At 43.4% G+C, this 19,258-nt stretch overlaps 1 protein-coding gene across 1 annotated transcript in view; it reads right to left on the bottom strand.

Moving 5' to 3' along the window:
• LOC110503912 (TNF receptor-associated factor 4) overlaps positions 1-16,201 on the bottom strand; it is a 52,043-nt gene extending 35,842 nt beyond the window's left edge. The window contains exon 1 of the mRNA XM_021582546.2: positions 15,600-16,201. Within this exon, the coding sequence (XP_021438221.2) occupies positions 15,600-15,742 (143 nt within the window). The 5' untranslated portion in view covers positions 15,743-16,201. The remainder of the gene's footprint in view (positions 1-15,599) is intronic.
• Between the last annotated feature and the right edge of the window lie 3,057 nt (positions 16,202-19,258).

The following is a 19,258-nucleotide window of genomic DNA, read 5'->3' as shown; positions in this document are numbered from 1 at the left end:
GACTTGAGAAGGTCATTGAGCTTTTAGTTAGTTGACCAACACAATAAGTACAGCTAGCTGATGTTAAGAGACAGCAGACTTAGGGCAGGAAGGAAGGGAGCCATCATCACAATGGCCCTTTCACTGGCCAGAGGGAGGGGGGCAGGCCAGAATGGCTTAGGGCTGAATGGCAATGACCTTAACATTGAAGGGGCCTCTCCCAAATAAATACTAGAATTCAGGATGTGTGTATGCTTTTAGTGAAGAGCTCAACTGCTCTGCAAACACCTGTTTTGCTCCATAGTGGAGCCTTTCACTGAGACAGGTGCCTCGCAGGACCGGGCCGCTGCATTCCCCATGTTCCTGTCCCCCTGTTCTCCTTTCAAAGCCCAGACACAAATTCCTCACATGCCTGGGCATCCACTCGGCAACCAGACCCAGTGGTCGGTCGGTCGGTTGGTCGGTCTGTCAGTCGGTCGGTCAGTCAGTCAGTCAGCTGCCTGCCTGCCTACTGCTAATGAGCCTCACAACATAAACAATCCCTCACAGACACGTTTCTAATAGCTCTCAGGACTACTGGGTTTAATAGAAAGTAGCCAGTAGCCTCTCTTGGGGGAAGAAATTGTTAACTGAATTTAAATGAATGCATTATACTAGCTTAATATATGTGGGAGTCTGAGTATGTGTGCGCGCGTGTACAGAGGGGCTGTCAGCTTCACAGCCAGTGCAGTGACTACTCAGACAGATTGGGGGGAATCAATTAGCACAACAGGATGCAGTGCACAGATGTAGCCGAGTCTGCCGAGCAGTGGAATGGGTTTCGAACACCTAAGCACAAGCTGTGCCATGGCCGAGCAGACCCACCCATGTCCGCTGTGTAACCTTGGGTAATCTTCCTATCCATCCACCTCCTAACAGCCCTCATCGCTTCCCAGTTCCCACAATCCTTAACCCAGTCTCTCTCCGCTCTACATTGTCCATTAATCCTGATCTCAATTAAATGGTACAAATCGTAAAAACTACTGGCCCAGAGAAGATGGCGCTCTCTGGATTTGCTGTTGTGTAGGCTAACACATCCTGGGTTGGGTCTGCTCTGTCTGATCTGAAGAGGCTCCAGCAGATGACACTATGTTGTGAGGCAGACAGTGGCTATGGCGTAGTCTGAGGCGAGGGCTAGTATGTTTCACAATAAACACCTTACATGCATACCCATGCACATGTAGGCACTGGCCATGCTGGGGAGGGCTGCCAACTGGCCAGGCTCCAGCGACAAGGCTGGGACTCTGGCAGCTTGGCCCCAACATGCTCTCTGTTTGAGGGGCAAGGTGCTCTGCTGCATAACTGGAATGCCTATCGCCTTTGTTGGCCTAAAGAGCTGCCAGACTCTGAGTCCTTTGAATAAGACCTCCCATAGCCACAGACAAGTCTCAGCAAGTCCCAAACCTGCTCTAGGGATGCTTTGTGCACACTTTGTTTGTAAACTCTCCTTTTGTATAAAACCAACAATGTTGATAAAGAGTTGACATACAGAGAACAATGGCATAGGGGCATTGACTCAGGAATGTGGTCAGCGCGTTTGGAGAGGAAGGACATTTCAATGGGGGAGAAAAATCCAGCAAAGAATTTAAAGTGCTTTCCCTCTTTGAGAGGTGTGCAATTTAGTCCCAGAATAAGTGCATAGATTTGCTCACATTTGCCTAGCTTAGACCAGCAATTAGCACCACCAAGGCCTTATGCCATTCAACATTCAACCAAATGACCCCCAGTTCCCGCTAAGGGAGTTTGACAATAACAACTGGGCTGTCCGGTCCATGTGGAGACAGTCTGTGTGAAGGAACTCTGCAACTTTGCAGCTGTGTGAAACAGTCCCGATAACTTTCTCTCAGCGATGTCATCATCACAGCTGGACCTCTAAAGCGCCTCAGCTTCCTCCCATGAGACCCCATTCAATGATATCATCTTGCAACGTCCTGGCTCACACCCATATAACTCCTCTCATGGTACAGTAGGTCTTATCGGAAAACCCTTAGAGAACAGTAAGGCTCATGTTCTGCCAAGGAGCTGAATGAGAAAAGATGGTGCCTTTAAGTTAAATGGATGGGTGACTTCAGGTTCTAGCATACACAGTATATCACGCCACGTGAGTGACACAAATGTTCAGTGAGTATACAATACTCTCTCAAACACACACTCACACGTGAACACAAGCACACGTCACCCTTGCAAGTGTAGACGGTGTTTTACAGTCACACCCACAACAGAAACCTCTTATCAGGGCAATAGAAATATCCTGGTGTTGTAAGTTCCATTCCAAGTATTGTATTCCATAGATGTTGACAAAATACAACCTTGTTGGTTTGTTGTTTTAGTGAGGTCATTCAAAACGAACAACAAACAAAGGGTTCACGCATTTCCCAGAATACCTGAGTAAGACGAATGTTGAATAACCTAATGGAATAGAGACCAATTGTTTTTTTTATTGACCCATATACACTACCATTAAAAACTTTGGGGTCACTTAGAAATATCCTCGTTTTGGCCTCCAGGGTGGCGCAGTGGTCTAAGGCACTGCATGTGCCACCAGAGACTCTGGGTTCAAGCCCAGGCTCTGTCGCAGCCGGCCACAACCGGGAGGTCCATGGGGCGATGCACAACTAGCGGTTAGGGAGGGTTTGGCCGGTAGGGATATCCTTGTCTCATCGCACACTGGTGACTCCTGTAGTGGGCCGGGCGCAGTGCACGCTAACCAGGTCGCCAGGTGCACAGTGTTTCCTCCGACGCATTGGTGCGGCTGGCTTCCTGGTTGGATGCGCGCTGTGTTAAGAAGCAGTGCGGGTTGGTTGGGTTGATTTGTGTTTCGGAAGACGTTGACATGGCTTTCGACCTTCGTCTCTCCTGAGCCCGTATGGGAGTTGTAGCGATGAGACAAGATAGTAACTACTAACAATTGGATACCACGAAATTGGGGAGAAAAAAAAAAAAATATCCTCATTTTTGAAAGTAAAGCAACAAATTTTGTCAATTAAAATAACATCAAATTGATCAGAAATACAGTGTACATTGTTAATGTTGTAAATGACTATTGTAGCTAGAAACAGCTGATATTTTATGGAATATCTACATAGGCGTACAGAGGCCCATTATCAGCAATCATTACTCCTGTGTTCCAATGGCACGTTGTGTTAGCTAATCCAAGTTGATAATTTTAAAAGGCTAATTAATCATTAGAAAACCCTTTTGCAATTATGTTAGCAATTATGTTGTTCTCATTAAAGAAGCAATACAACTGTCCTTCTTTAGACTAGTAGAGTATCTGGAGCATCAGCATTTGTGGGTTCGATTACATGCTCAAAATGGCGGCAAAGAATTGCCAAGAAACTGAAAATCTCGTACAACGCTGTGTACTACCCCATCACAGAACAGCGCAAACGGTCTCTAACCAGAATAGAAAGAGGAGTGGGAGGCCCCGGTGCACAACTGAGAAAGAGGACAAGTACATTAGACTGTCTAGTTTGAGATACAGATGCCTCACAAGTCCTCAACTGGCAGCTTCCTTAAAAAGTACCTGTAAAACACCAGTCTCAACATCAACAGTGAAGAGGCAATTCCTGGATGCTGGCCTTCTAGGCAGAGTTGCAAAGAAAAAGCCATATCTCAGACTGGCCAATAAAAAGAAAAGATGGGCAAAAGAACAGACACTGGACAGAGGAACTCTGCCTAGAAGGCCAGCATCCCGGAGTCGACTCTTCACTGTTGACGTTGAGACTGGTGTTTTGTGCGTACTATTTAATGAAGCAGCTAGTTGAGGACTTCTGGTTAGAGACAGTTTGCGCTGTTCTGTGAAGGGAGTAGTACACAGCGTTGTACGATATCTTCAGTTTCTTGGCAATTTCTCACATGGAATAGCCTTCATTTCTCAGAACAAGAATAGACCGACGAGTTTCAGAAGAAAGTACTTTGTTTCTGGCCATTTTGAGCCTGTAATCGAACCCACAAATGCTGATGCTCCAGATACTCAACTAGTCTATTGCTTCTTTAATCAGAATAACAGTTTTCAGCTGTGTTAACATAATTGCAAAAGTGTTTTCTAATGATTAATTAGCCTTTTAAAATGATAAACTTGGATTAGCTAACACAACGTGCCATTGGAACACAGGAGTGTTTTTTGGTGATAATGGGCATCTGTACGCCTATGTAGATATTCCACTTTTTTTTTATCAGCTGTTTCCAGCTAATGTAGTCATTTACAGCGTCTACACTGTATTTCTGATCAATTTGATGTTATTTTAATGGACCAAAAATGTGCTTTTCTTTCAAAAACAAGGACATTTCTAAGTGACCCCAAACTTTTGAACGGTAGTGTATGTATAGAGTCCAAAGCCATCAAATCAGTGTGTCCATTCATGTACAGTAACGACTACTGTACCAGTTGATTTGGGTGAATGAGCACCATATAGGTCATTGAGTTATTCTGAAGGGCAGAGCTATAATTCATACTGTATGTTTGCAGAGCTCTATTTGTGATTCACCAGGTGCAGTACGCCTCTTAGCTCAGGTAGTGGGGAAGTGTAACTGACATGTTAAACTTTAAAAGATCAGTGGACTTTCACACAATGGATTACTTCAAAGTCCATGCATGTGTGAGGAAGTACTGGTTTAGTTTCTCTCAATAGTGACAGCCTACATTGGGATACTTCCATGTCATGGTGTGTCTACCCTGCCTCCCTTTTACTGTATGTTAGGAACTGCCTCTGTGTACTAGCTCTGGGTTGAAGTTTCCTCTAGGTACAGGTCTAATAATCAGCTTCCCCTCCGTCAATCTTAACCGGAACCATTAGTGGGGGAAACTGAACCAAGATCACTGTCTAGGAGCAACTTCACCCTACTCCTTTGTATGAGCTACTACTGCCTCAGTGTTTCTAGAAGGATTCTAAACTTCATCATTCCCAGTTCATCAGCTGGCCTGAACAGCACTACTCAGCTTTGAGAGGTCGTCACCACCCACCCAGAGAACAGAGCAGATCAGAGTAGACCAGAGCAGAGGCCTGGGGGCTTTCACTCCGCTAACTAAACCCCCTTCAACGAAGCACAGTGAACTACGTTTTGCTCAGCAATAGACGAAGCAAAATAAAAACATTCCTTCTGCATCCCCTTCTGTATCCCTGTGTGCCATACATACAAGAATGTCTTTGGACACCTGTGAGGGTCTATGAAGGCCTATGTGAAGAGACTAGAGGATGGGTGTGGGGCTTGGAACTGGAGATCCTCATTCACTGAGCCATTCATTATTAGTCCGGCTGAACCCACACACACACACACACTTTTTCTATGGCCCAGCTGACAGAGCAGGCCTGGCTTACACACAGAGAAAGGCACCAGTGCTCCCGGACCCCATTTAGTCCTTTAAAAGACACTAGCTAAATCCCTGGCCAAAAGTGCCTCTATTCTGCATTTCCCTATCAAACTGCACACACAATAGACAGAAGTCAATTCATCTGGCTTTAATGGAGACCAATGACACTCATCCAGATTCCCTTGGCTGACGAGAGCCTGACCTCTATCTCTCCACTGTCTCAGACCACATCAATCATCCCCCTTTTCTTCCCTCCAAACTCTTTCCTCATTCACAATAAGCTTTTTGTGCACTCGCTTTCCCAGACGGCGGAAGGGATGGAGGGAAGAAGAGCGATGTGGGGAAGGAGAGAGGAAGTTGGAGGTTGCGGAGGCACTGAGAATGCTGGTGATGCTGCATCAAAATGGACTTCAGTGTTATTACATGTGTGGGAGACTGAGAAGCCATACAGACAAGTCAGGGAGCAGAGAGAATAGATGAGTAGGCCTATAGCCTGCATCAGTAAAACAGCACAATCACCACATCTCATGGACACTATGCTGCCAATGTTAAATTAATCATCTTCCCTCTCATAACACTCAAACTCATACTTCCTTGGCCGGTGGGGATGATTAATCACCACATGTATAAACCCCATGGCAATTATCCAAATGGCACCATGTTCCAAAATGGCATAACAATTAGACCGTTAGCGCCTCGGGACAGTAGAGGAAGTCAGAAGTTACAGTAGGCTACCATAGTGTTAGGGAGGCTTATCCAGGAAGACGTTACAGTAGGCTACCATAGTGTTGTGGAGGCCCATCCAGGAAGAAGTTACAGTAGGCTACCATAGTGTTGGGGAGGCCCATCCAGGAAGAAGTTACAGTAGGCTATCATATTGTTGAGGAAACACATCCAGGAAGAATTTATGGGGCAGAATAAACCAATTACTGATCCAGATCCAGTCAAGGCTAGGCCGGAGTACTGTAGTATTCCCACAGAGATGACACAGTTGTGCAAGTGTGACCCTGCCTTGGCTCACACAAACACTAACCCAAGATACATGACTCCATGTATCACACCATGTATGGGATGGGTTTGGCATGTAAGGCCGCTCTTACCCTATATCATGGGGAGAATAATTTTTATTGGGGAGAATTATTTTTATTCTCCTTTGCTAATGAGCATTGAGCTAATTGCCAAGGCCTATGATAAGGGGTTTGCCGTTAGCAACCAGGGCTGCGTTCCAAATGACACCCTATTCCCTATACAGTACACTACTTTTGATCAGAGCCTTATGGCCCTGGTCAAAAGTAGGGAATAGGGTGCCATTTGGGACGCAGGCCAAGATCAGCATACAGGCATGTGACTTACAGTTGATTGCAGAAGTGATAAGCCTCAGGGCTGTACTCGTTCTACTACCCCATGACTCTACATCAGGGCTGGGCCAGGGAGCCTCCAGGGCTTCTGCCTGTTGGCCTGTTGTATTTAAACATTCCTCCACTCCCTCGCTCTCTCCATGGGCGGAGAAAACAGCCCATTAGCATCACATGCTAACACGCTGACAGACAAGCTAAGTCTTTTCATCACAAAGGGAAAGGGGGATACCTAGTCAGTTGTCCAACAATGTATTCAACTGAAATATGTCTTCCGCATTTAACCCAGCCCCTCTGAATCAGTGAGGTGCGGGGGCTACCTTAATCGACATCCACGTCGTCGGCGCCCGGAGGACAGTGGGTTAACTGCCTTGCTCAGGGGCAGAATGACAGATTTTGGCATAATTCAGCAAAAAAAAAAAAGATTGTGTTAGTTCAAAAGTAGTGTGTCTGTCAGAGAAAAGGGAAAAGTTATTGTACGATAGCATATGAAAAGCGTCAAACCTGAAGCGAGGGTGTGGAGGCCACTTGTTTCAAGGGATACCATGAGGAAAAGTTGAAGATAAGATTCAACTTGGATAGAGATGAAGGAGAGACCTGCTGAGATGTAACCATAGATCATTCATACTTATGAGTAAGTGGAAGTGTCAATTTGGTGATTTATGCTCTAAAGTAATAAGCTATTTTTATGGCCTGTTACACAGGAGTGGCGAATCCAGGTGGGTCCCAGAGACGCTGGCAGAGCTATCAGTGTCAAAGTGAAAGCTGGCTGGCAAGCCTGGACTGATTTCACATACTGAACACAAAATCTGGGACTCACTGGGAGGGGATCCACTCTGTGTACAAAATGTATACAAATTACCTCAGGGAGCTTCGGTATAGGCTTACTTGTGCTTGCTTCAGAATGATCCCAACTGCCCTTTGTGCAATCCCTGCGTGCGCAACTGTCTCAGTCCTCAGTTTGAACAGTGTTCTAATGAAGCCAATGGAAAAATGGAAACACACTCGGTGAACTCTGCTACGTGTGGCTTTTTACTGTGTTAATCAATTGACTAGATTCATTTCTGTGTGAGATCGATGGAAGGGTGAAGTGGCTGTCAAATAGCCTAAACCCCTGTCAGCTGGACCAATAGGATCCCGACAGATGAATAGTAAAGTCATTGTGGACAGACCTCTGAGGCACTGAAATGTTTTAGAAGACAAAATACCATTCAGAATAACAGTGTGATGTTTGCTAGGCTACCTGAGAAAACAATGTGTTATGAAAACAGAGCCCCCCCCCCCCCCCCCCCCCCCCCCCCTCCCCTTGGCTGCGCTACAGTTTAGCAAGCTTACCAAGTCAATAATGTCACTGACATTGTAAGTCACTGACATTGTGTGTGTCCAAAATGCCACCCTATTCCCTATATAGGCACAACTTTTGACCAGGGCCCATAGTGCTATGGTCAAAAGTAGTGCACTATGTAGGGAATAGAGTGCCATTTGGGAAGCATCCTAGGTCCCCAACATTGAAATGGAAAGCGATAAAAACTTGAGCTGAACAAATAGTGCAATCAATTCCCCATTAACTCTGAATATAACTGGTAGTAACATTAGTCACTCTACGCATCCACAAAATAGGTGCAGATGATTGCTCTCCCTGATAGTCTGGTTGTCCCCACTTCACAGTATACTGCAGCTGCAACTGACTGTTGAATCGTGCTCTCTTTGTCTGTTATGATCACGAGTCGTCACTACTTTACAAAAACACTGGCTTGGTCTTTTTTTGTCTGGAAAAAAATCTATATTCTGTGCGTCTTTGTGTTTTAAAAAGAGTCATTGCGTGGGATGCAGGGAGTAAAGGATTTGTATTCTCTGAACACAGACAGGGAGGCCTCTGAGGTAGACACAAAGCCGCAGGCAAAAGGCATTGACCACCAATGATCTCTTACTCTTCAACGGTCTCTCTCTTTCTATATACGAGCTTGTCATCCTGATACAGTATATTTGGAGAGCTTTGCCTTCAGACATCTTATTAAGATGGGCTCCCGAGTGGCTCAGCGGTCTAAGGCACTGCATCTCAGTGCTAGAGGCATCACTACAGACAACCTGGTTCGAATCCAGGCTGTATCACAACCAGCCGTGATTGGGAGCCACATAGGGTGGCACACAATTGGCCCAGCGTCATCCGAGTTTGGCCGGTGTAGGCCGTCATTGTAAATAAGAATCTGTTCTTAACCGGCTCGCCTAGTTAAATAAAAAAAATGTATTAAAATATGTTTATATACAGTGCCTTCAGAAAGTATTCATACCCCTTGTCTTATTCTACATTTTGTTGTGTAAAAGCCTGATTTCAAAATACATTTCATTTATTTATTTTTTACCCATCTACACATAATATCCCATTTAGAAATGTTTGCAAATTTATTGAAAATGAAATTCAGAAATATCTCATGTACATAAGTATTCACACCCCTGAGACAATACTTCGTCTTGAAGAGCTTTCCATACCTAATTGTGAAACATTTTCCCATTCTTCTTTTCAAAATTCTTCAATCGCTGTCAAATTGGTTATTGATCATTGCTAGTCAACCATTTTCAGGTCTTGCCATAGATTTTTAAGTAGATTTAAGTCAAACTGTAACTAGACCACTCAGTAACATTCACTGTCTTCTTGGTAAGAAACTCCAGTGTATATTTGGCCTTGGGTTTTAGGTTATTGTCCTGCTGAAAGGTAAATTAATCTCCCAGTATCTGGTGGCAAGCAGACTGAACCAGATTTTCATCTAGGATGTTGCCTGTGCTTAGCTTCATCCGTTTCTTTCTTAGCCTGAAAAACTCACCAGTCCTTAACGATGACAAGCATACCCATAGCATGATATACAGCTGCCACCAATATCCTTGAAAATATGGAGAGTGGTAATGTGTTGTATTGGATTTGCCACAAACATAACACTTTGCATTCAGGACAAAAAGTGAATTGCTTGGCCACATTGTTTTGCAGTATTACTTTAGTGCCTTGTTGTGAACATGTTTTGGTATATTTGTATTCTGTACAGGCTTCCTTCTTTCCACTCTGTTATTTAGGTTAGTATTGTTGATTAACTACAATGTTGTTGATCCATTCTCAGTTCTATCACAGCCATTAAACTCTGTAACTGTTTTGAAGTCAGCATTGGCCTTATGGTGCAATCCCTGAGCGGATTCCTTCCTCTCTGGCAACTGAGTTAGGAAGAACGCCTGTATCTTTGTAGTGACTGAGTGTATTGATACACCATCCAAAGTGTAACTAATAACTTCACCATGCTCAAAGAGATAAACATTGTCTGCTTTAATAATTTTTTTTACCCATCTACAAATTGGCGCCCTTCTTTGCGAGACATTGGAAAATCTCCCTGGTCTTTGTGGTTTAATTTGTGTTTAAAATTCACTGCTCGACTGAGGTACTATACAGATAATTTTATGTGTGGGGTACAGAGATGAGGCAGTCATACTTTTTTTTCACAGCCTGTTTTGCTCATTTTATCAAGGGTGCCAATATTAGTGGAGGACACTGCATATGTTAAAATAATAGTGCCAGAAATGATCAAATAAAAAAGTGCAATAATGCCTTGATCTTTTTGTTGAATTTCCTTTTTGACAAGACATGGACCATGAATAAGCACCATGAATAAGCAGCATGGCATTGCTAGTGGTCAATCTAGCTGCAAACCTGTGCTTACGACTAGGAGTCTGATTTATTTGACTGACACAGAGCGTCAACATCAGCCGTGTTCACAGTGTGCAGCTGGGAGGGAGGAAGACAAGTCATTCCTGGTACGCATCCCAAATGGCACCCCATTCCCTACATAATGCACTACTTTCAACCAGGGCGCAAATGTCTCTTGTCAAAAGTATTCCACTATGTAGAGAACAGGGTGCTATTTAGGACATAGCCCAAGATAGTCTAAATATGTGTAGAGAACTAGATAAGACCTATACGGTGAAAAAAACCTCCAACTTCTGGTTGTCTCTGGCAATGAAGTGAAACGCAAAAACATAAAGGGGAACCATAACTGCCATAACTGAAATATGTCCAGCCATTGTCTACTCAAACAATAACACAGAAGCTGTGTTCCAAGATGACGTAGCACAAAATTCAGGTAGACCCACCTCTGCTTCCTGCATCCTGCAATAACCAACTACGAGGGTTTAATTGAAATCCAATTAAATATACATAAAGTAGGACCCCCAAGTATTTCAGCCATCTTTCAATGGGGGCTGGAAGGGATGTGGTAGGGGTGAAGGGGTATGAGAACCTCAAGTGGCACAAAACTAAATCTAAAATAGTTGCCAAAATTAAATACTGTATGTCTCCCAAATAGCACCCTACCCTACCTATCAGTGTTTCCCAACCCTGGTCCTTGGGTACCCCCAACAGTACACATTTTTATTGTAACCCTGGACAAGCACACCTGATTCAACGTGTCAACTAATTATCAGGCCCTCAATGAGCTGAATGAGGTGTGTTTGTCCAGGGCTACAATGAAAAGGTGTACTGTTATGCTCGAGGACCAGGGTTTGGATACACTGCCCTATATACTGCAGTGCATTACTTCTGACCAGAGCCATAAGGGGCCCTGGTCAAAAGCAGTGCACTATATAGGGGATAGGGTGCAATTTCTCTATTTTTCTATCTGCATTGTTGGGAAGGGCCTGTAAGTAAGCATTTCACTGGTTGTTTATGAAGCAAGTGACAAATAAAATGATTACAAAGAGATTTGAATTTGGTGACCTCCGAGTGAATGGTCCGCCAATCTCTCAGCACACTGATTCCCTGATTCCAATAAAGGAATCTGTCTAATCCCCCCTCATCCAAGGCAGCGCCACTGTTGACTGCCCCGGACCCAGCACTACTACCACCCTGCACCCTCCCCTGGCCCGAAACGCAGTCAGGCAGGCATACATCCTAAGGGCAAAAAGACAGACAAGAAGACAAGGAAGATAGGCCAGGATCCCCTCTGCCTGCCTGGGTGAAAACACACAGATATTAACAAGCATACACACGTGGACAAATACAAATACACGCAGACATATTTCCATGCAGACTCACACACATAAACAGACAAAGTGCCTCTCCCCTCTCTCTGTCCCTGATCCTGAGGTCTTAACATTAGATAATGTGTCATGGTAGGGGACTACAGCTAGAATGGCAGCAAAGTCTGAAACATTTCTCCCTCATCACAGCACTGAATCTCTGACAGTTTATTACCTGAAACATACATGTATAATATTACAATTGCATTGGGCCAAATGATGATACAAGCAAGCAATTGTTTTCTCTTCTGTTTTGTGGCCTTTTGGAGCTTGAGTTCTCATTGGTGGCTCCCAGAATACTGCCAGTTGGGCCAATTTGAATTCAGTAATGGAAAATTTAAAAAAACTGACTTCATGAGAGATTTGCATGTATAAAGAACACCCCCAACGGCTGGCTACATTTGGCTAATCTAAAGGAATAAAGTTGACATGGGTGAAACTTTCCAAGAAGTGAATGTTGAAATATGTTATAAACATTTTCAATACCATAGGCTGGGTAGTGGTATTCAAACTTTTTCAATGGGGACCCCATTTCTTTCCCCATTTATACACCACTACTTCCCAGCAATAATTTATTGTGACCCCACCTCAAATATAATGACAACCTTAAAATCTGTACATTTAGATTTTTACATGAACAAATAACCTTACGAGATACAAATGTAATGAGTTTATCAAAATTAGAAGTAACCAATAAATACATTTACTCAATAACATTTAAGTTTTTTAAATGCTTGTATATTTTCACATAGAATAATCTGTCATCTTAATTTTCTGTTCCAATATATATATTTATAAGACTAATCGAACCATCTAGTAGCTGGTTCCCTCCGAAGTTTCCCCCAGGATAGCTGGCGCTCGAAGTCTATGTATATATACGGTAGTGTGTGTGTGTGTGTGTGTGTATATATATATATATATATATATATATATCCAAATATATTAAAAATACACACACTACCGTTCAAAAGTTTGGGGTCACTTAGAAATGTCCTTGTTTTTGAAAGAAAAATACATTTTTGGTCCATTAAAATAACATCAAATTGATCAGAAATACAGTGTAGACATTGTTAATGTTTTAAATGACTATTGCAGTTGGAAACGGCTGATTTTTTATGGAATATCTACATAGGATGTACAGAGGCCCATTATCAGCAACCATCACTCTTGTGTTCCAATGGCACATTGTGTTAGCTAATCCAAGTTTATAATTTTAAAAGGCTAATTGATCATTAGAAAACCCTTTGGCAATTATGTTAGCACAGCTGAAAACTGTTGTTCTGATTAAAGAAGCAATAAAACTGTATTTTAGAGTCGTTGAGTATCTGGAGCATCAGCATTTGTGGGTTCGATTACAGGCTCAAAATGGCCACTTTCTTCTGAAACTCGTCAGTCTATTCTTGTTCTGAGAAATGAAGGCTATTCCATGCGAGAAATTTCCAAGAAGCTGAAGATCTCATACAACGCTGTGTACTACTCCCTTCACAGAACAGCGCAAACTGGCTCTAACCAGAATAGAAAGAGGAGTGGGAGGCCCCGGTGCACAACTGTGCAAGAGGACAAGTACATGAGACTGTCTAGTTTGAGAAACAGACTCCTCACAAGTCCTCAACTGGCAGCTTCATTAAATAGCACAGGCGAAACGCCAGTCTCAATGTCAACAGTGAAGAGGCGACTCCGAGATGCTGGCCTTCTAGGCAGAGTTGCAAAGAAAAAGCTGTATCTCAGACTGGCCAATAAAAAGAAAAGATGGGCAAAAGAACACAGACACTGGACAGAGGAACTCTGCCTAGAAGGCCAGCACCCTGGAGTCACCTCTTCACTGTTGACGTTGAGACTGGTGTTTTGCGGGTATCTGAGCTGTTCTTACCATAATATGGACTTTGTCTTTTACCAAATAGGGCTATCTTCCTACCTTGAAACAACTCAACTGATTGGCTCAAACACATTAAGGAAAGACATTCCAAAAATTCACTTTTAACAAGGCACACCTGTTAATTGAAATTCATTTCAGGTGACTACCTCATGAAGCTGGTTAAGAGAATGCCAAGAGTGTGCAAAGCTGTCATCAAGGCAGAGTGTGGCCACTGAATAATCTAAAATATATTATATATTTTGATTCGTTACAGCCTTATTCTAAAATGGAGTAAAACAATTATAATATATAAATTATAAGCAATCTACACACAATACCTCACTATGACAAAGTGAAAACAAGTTTAAAGAAAAACAGAAATATCTTATTTACATTAATATTCAGAACCTTTGCTGTGAGACTCAAAATTGAACTCAGGTGTATCCTGTTTCAATTGATCATCCTTGAGATGTTTCTACAACTTTATTGGAGAAGGGCCTTGGTCAGGGAGGTGACCAAGAACTCGATGGTCACTGACAGAGCTCCAGAGTTCCTCTGTAGAGATGGGAGAACCTTCCAAAAGGACAACCATCTCTGCTGCACTCCACCAATCAGGCCTTTATGGTAGAGTGGCCAGACAGAAGCCACTCCTCAGTAAAAGGCACATGACAGCCTGCTTGGAGTTTGCCAAAAGGCACCTAAAGGACTCAGACCATGAGAAACGAGATTCTCTGGTCAGATGAAACCAAGATTGAACTCTTTGGCCTGAATACCAAGCGTCACATCGAGGAAACCTGGAACCATCAATACATGGAAGCATGGTGGTGGTGGCAGCATCATGCTGTCGGGATGTTTTTCAGCGGCAGGGACTGGGAGACCAGTTATGATCGAGGCAAAGATGAACGGAGGAAAGTACAGAGAGGTCCTTGATGAAAACCTGCTCCAGAGCGCTCAGGACCTCAGACTGGGGTGAAGGTTCACCTTCCAACAGGACAACAACCATAAGCACACAGCCAAGACAATGCAGGAGTGGCTTCGGGACAAGTCTCTAAATGTCCTTGAATGGCCCAGCCAGAGCCAGAACTTTAACCCGATCAAACATCTCTGGAGAGACCTGAAAATAGCTGAGCAGCAACGCTCCCCATCCAAACTAACAGAGCTTGAGAGGATCTGCAGAGACGAATGGGAGAAACTCCCCAAATACAGGTGTACCAAGCTTGTAGCGTCTTACCCAAGAAGACTCTAGGCTGTAATCACTGCCAAAGGTGCTTCAACAAAGTACTGAATAAAGGGTCTGAATACTTATGTAAATGTGATATTTCCGTTTTTTATTTTTAATACATTTGTCAAAATTTCTACAAACCTGTTTTTGCTTTGTCATTATAGGGTATGGTGTGTAGATTCATGTGGGGGGGGGGGGGGGGGGGGGGAATAATTTGATCAATTTTTAGAATAAGGCTGTAATGTAACAAAATGTGAAAACAGTTTATGGGTTAGAATACTTTCTGAATGCAATGTATATATATCTAATTTTTTTTTCGACATAGACTTTCAAAACCACTGGTTTAAAGAACACTGAAAAAACTTGCTTTCAGACCTCTCTCTCTCTCTCTCTCTCTCTCTCTCTGTGTTTATAGGCTACATGTCTTGTCTCACACTCTAGGAACTAATCATAAATGTTCAGTTTCAATTGGAAAGTATATATGTAAACATATCCTGTAGGTGTGTCCTTCCTTTGTAAGGCCTTTGCACTCACAGGTGAAACAATATTATAGGTAAAAGGAAGTGGTGTTGACTTACCCTTAAGGCTTTGTGTATACAGAACACATTACAATGTAATACCATTATGACAATCCAATAGGCTAATCTCTCTGAATCTGGAATATGACACGCACACACATATACATTCAGAGAGAGAGAGAGAGAGAGAGAGAGAGAGAGAGAGCGAGACAGACACACACAGAAAGACATACAGAAACACAGACATAGACCAACAGCTTACCTTAAAAATTCTTGTAGACAGGTGTCACAAAATCGGTGGCCACACGTAGAAACTTGAACAGGGTCTCGCATGGCTTTACTGCATAAGGGACATTGAAACCGTCTCTTCGGTTTCTCCAGAAACTTGTAATCAAACCCCGGCATTGCTGCAGGATGTGTAGAAATACACTGCTGATTAATGTCTCTCCCTTCGCCCCTGTGTCCTGTCCACCTATGCGATTTGTGGTATGATGCCACCGATGTCTCTCTTCTGATGGCCGTCACCAGAGAGATTCTCAGATATATATGTCCCCTTCGCCAGCCAGCGACAGATCGGTTTGCGAGACGAAATTATTGACCGATTCAGCTCCGCCGTCTCTCCAGCAACCGGGTGACCGAGTGCATGGAAACAAAGGGAATCCTCGAAAGTATAAACGTTATTGCATCAAAACCTGGCGATGTCTTCTTCTGACAATATTAATCTGGGTCTATAAATGCAGGAAAATCGTCCGCATGTCTCCATGCAGAGGTAACAGTGACAGATTAAAGACAATGCTCTCATCCCATCTGTTTAGGTACATACCCCCGCCTACTATTTTTCTTGCGGGAGGAGTCGAAAGTGAACTCAACATAGCCTATCTGCTTTTCTATGCTATGGGTCAATGATATCTCCTCCTTTGATTTGATTTATTTGTCAGCTATTTAATTCAACTCTCTTTTTTATTAAATGAATGATAATCTAAAATGAATGGAAATAATGTATGGTTTCACCTGCAAATTGGGACTTTAATTAAATAGCTTGAAAGGAGCATGTTCACTTAAAAAAGGGTACAGATACAGTATCTAATGTTCAATCACAAAGTGAAATGGTTTGACATCCTAAAGTCTGCACAGAAAACATGACATGTATTGATGAATTGACCCTAGGTAGACACATTAAGAACTAATTAGGAAAAACTGCCCTCTGGTGGTGAAACTGAAAAAGAAGAGCCTGCTATTCATGGAGTTGCAGATAAATATGATCATCAATATGAAACATTGAATTCGATAATTGTCGGAAGTGGTTTCGAATGACAGGACAATAACTTGTCTTTAAAACCTTTACAATTGTGTCCATTTACAAATATTCAATAGCCATAGGTTGTCATCACCAACCTTGTTGCTTCAGGATTACATCATCACACAGGCACATACGCTTTCTTCAAATAACTGGCGAAAATCTGCTACAGCATTGTAGTATTACTAAATCATAGACCCTTTCAACCATATAGTACCACAGTATGAATCATAATACCCATACAACCTAGCGGTCAAACAGGGAAATGGTTGCAATCGTTTTTTCCAGCATTCATTTTTCCCATATGGGATTTTAGAAACACTTAAAATCAGGGCTGTGTTTTGTGTTGGTTTACCCTGGCGTGACGTTAATAACCATGTAAATCTCTCTATACTAGACAGTGACCCACCTTTTTTGCACTACAGTTTACTCTCCATCTCAGCCTGTTTGGAGGCTTTCCAACGTAAAATCAAGCCAGTGATCGCACCCTTTTCCCTATATAGTACACTATTTTTGACCAGGGCCTATATGGCTCCGTTCATAAGTCGTGCACTATGTAGAGAATAGGGTGCCCTTCGGGATGAAGCCAGTGTTATAATTAAGCACATCATATCAAACGGACTCATGCCTATGACACACACAGCTGAAGAGACAAGATTGACTCTTAATGTGTCTCTCCTACCTGTGCCATGCTTTGTTAGTGACCCTTCCACATCAAAAATCTTAAACAATCTATGAACACTTGAGGATTGAAAGATCCATGTGTCTTGAATTACATTTACTATAGCAGTGGCCTCCTTTAGTCAGCCTTAAAGAAACTTTCACTGTTCATGTGTTGTGTAAAAGTGCCTTACTATGACACGAAACAAACCACGTGTTATTGTAAATGAAAACAAAAGTTACTAATCCAATTGATGAGGACTAATCCTAAAAGCACAATGAGAGCCACTGATAATGTGCTCAAGATTTAAAGTGTCGTACTTGTTTGCTTCATTTGACTGACGAGTCAGTTAGTAGGCTCACACTGTAGTGGCAGTCCTAAACATTGTTTTGTCTAACTAAATACTGGGTAAATAAAGCTACCAAACCAGTTAGACATCCTGGGACTGTGTGTTGTATCATGCTGAGATAAAACCTTACTGCACGACAGCTCCCCAATGACCTCCTCCTGCAATCTCACTCCAATACTTTTGGTAGAGCATTATATTAGCTACACAAGCTTAGGAAGCTAAATAAACTCAGCAAAAAAAGAAATGTCCTCTCACTGTAAACTGCGTTTATTTTCAGCAAACTTAACATGTGTAAATATTTGTATAAACATAATAAGATTCAACAACTGAGACAAACTGAACAAGTTCCACAGACATGTGACTAACAGAAATTGAATAATGTGTCCCTGAACAAAGGGGGGTGTCAAAATTAAAAGTAACAGTCAGTATCTGGTGTGGCCACCAGCTGCATTAAGTACTGCAGTGCAGTATCTCCTCCTCATGGACTGCACCAGATTTGCCAGTTCTTGCTGTGAGATGTTACCCCACTCTTCCACCAAGGCACCTGTCTGACATTTCTTGGGGGAATGGCCCTAGCCCTCACCCTCCGATCCAACAGATCACAGACGTGCTCAATGGGATTGCGGTCCGGGCCTTTCGCTGGCCATGGCAGAACACTGACATTCCTGTCTTGCAGAAAATCACTCACAGAACGAGCAGTATGGCTGGTGGCATTGTCATGCTGGAGGGTCGCTCAGTCCGATGATGCTGTGACACACCGCACCAGACCATGACGGATTCTCCACCTCCAAATCGATCACTTGCTCCAGAGTACAGGCCTCGGTGTAACGCTCATTCCTTCAACGATAAACACGAATCCGACCATCACCCCTGGTGAGACAAAACCTTGACTCGACAGTGAAGAGCGCTTCTTGCCAGTCCTGTCTGGTCCAGCGACGGTGGGTTTGTGCCAATAGCCGACGTTGTTGCCGGTGATGTCTGGTGAGGACCTGCCTTACAACAGTCCTACAAGCCCTTAGTCGAGCCTCTCTCAGCCTATTGCAAACAGTCTGAGCACTGATGGAGGGATTGTGCGTGCCAGGAACGCACAAGCCCTCCATCAGTGCTCAGACTGTCCGCAATAGGCCCAAGAGAGGCTCGACTAAGGGCTTGTAGGACATTCCCCCAAGATGGAGGGATTGTGCGTGTCCTACAAGCCCTTAGTCGAGCCTCTCTCAGCCTATTGCGAACAGTCTGAGCACTGATGGAGGGATTGTGCGTTCCTGGTGTAACTCGGGCAGTTGTTACTGCCATCCTGTACCTGTCCCGCAGGTGTCATGTTCGGATGTACCCATCTTGTGCAGGTGTTGTTACACGTGGTCTGCCACTGCAAGGACGGTCAACTGTCTGCCCTGTCTCCCTGTAGCGCTGTCTTAGGCGTCTCACAGTACGGACGTTGCAATTTATTGCCCTGGCCACATCTGCAGTCCTCATGCCTCCTTAAAGCATGCCTAAGGCACGTTCATGCAGATGAGCAGGGACCCTGAGCATCTTTCGTTTGGTGTTTTTTAGAGTCAGTAGAAAGGCCTCTTTACTGTCCTAAGTTTTCATAACTGTGACCTTAATTGCCTACCG

Source organism: Oncorhynchus mykiss, chromosome 24, assembly GCF_013265735.2.
Source record: "Oncorhynchus mykiss isolate Arlee chromosome 24, USDA_OmykA_1.1, whole genome shotgun sequence".
Taxonomy (NCBI): Eukaryota; Metazoa; Chordata; class Actinopteri; order Salmoniformes; family Salmonidae; genus Oncorhynchus; species Oncorhynchus mykiss.
The sequence above is the reverse complement of the archived record's forward strand: the minus strand, read 5'-3'. Positions and strand labels throughout refer to the sequence as shown.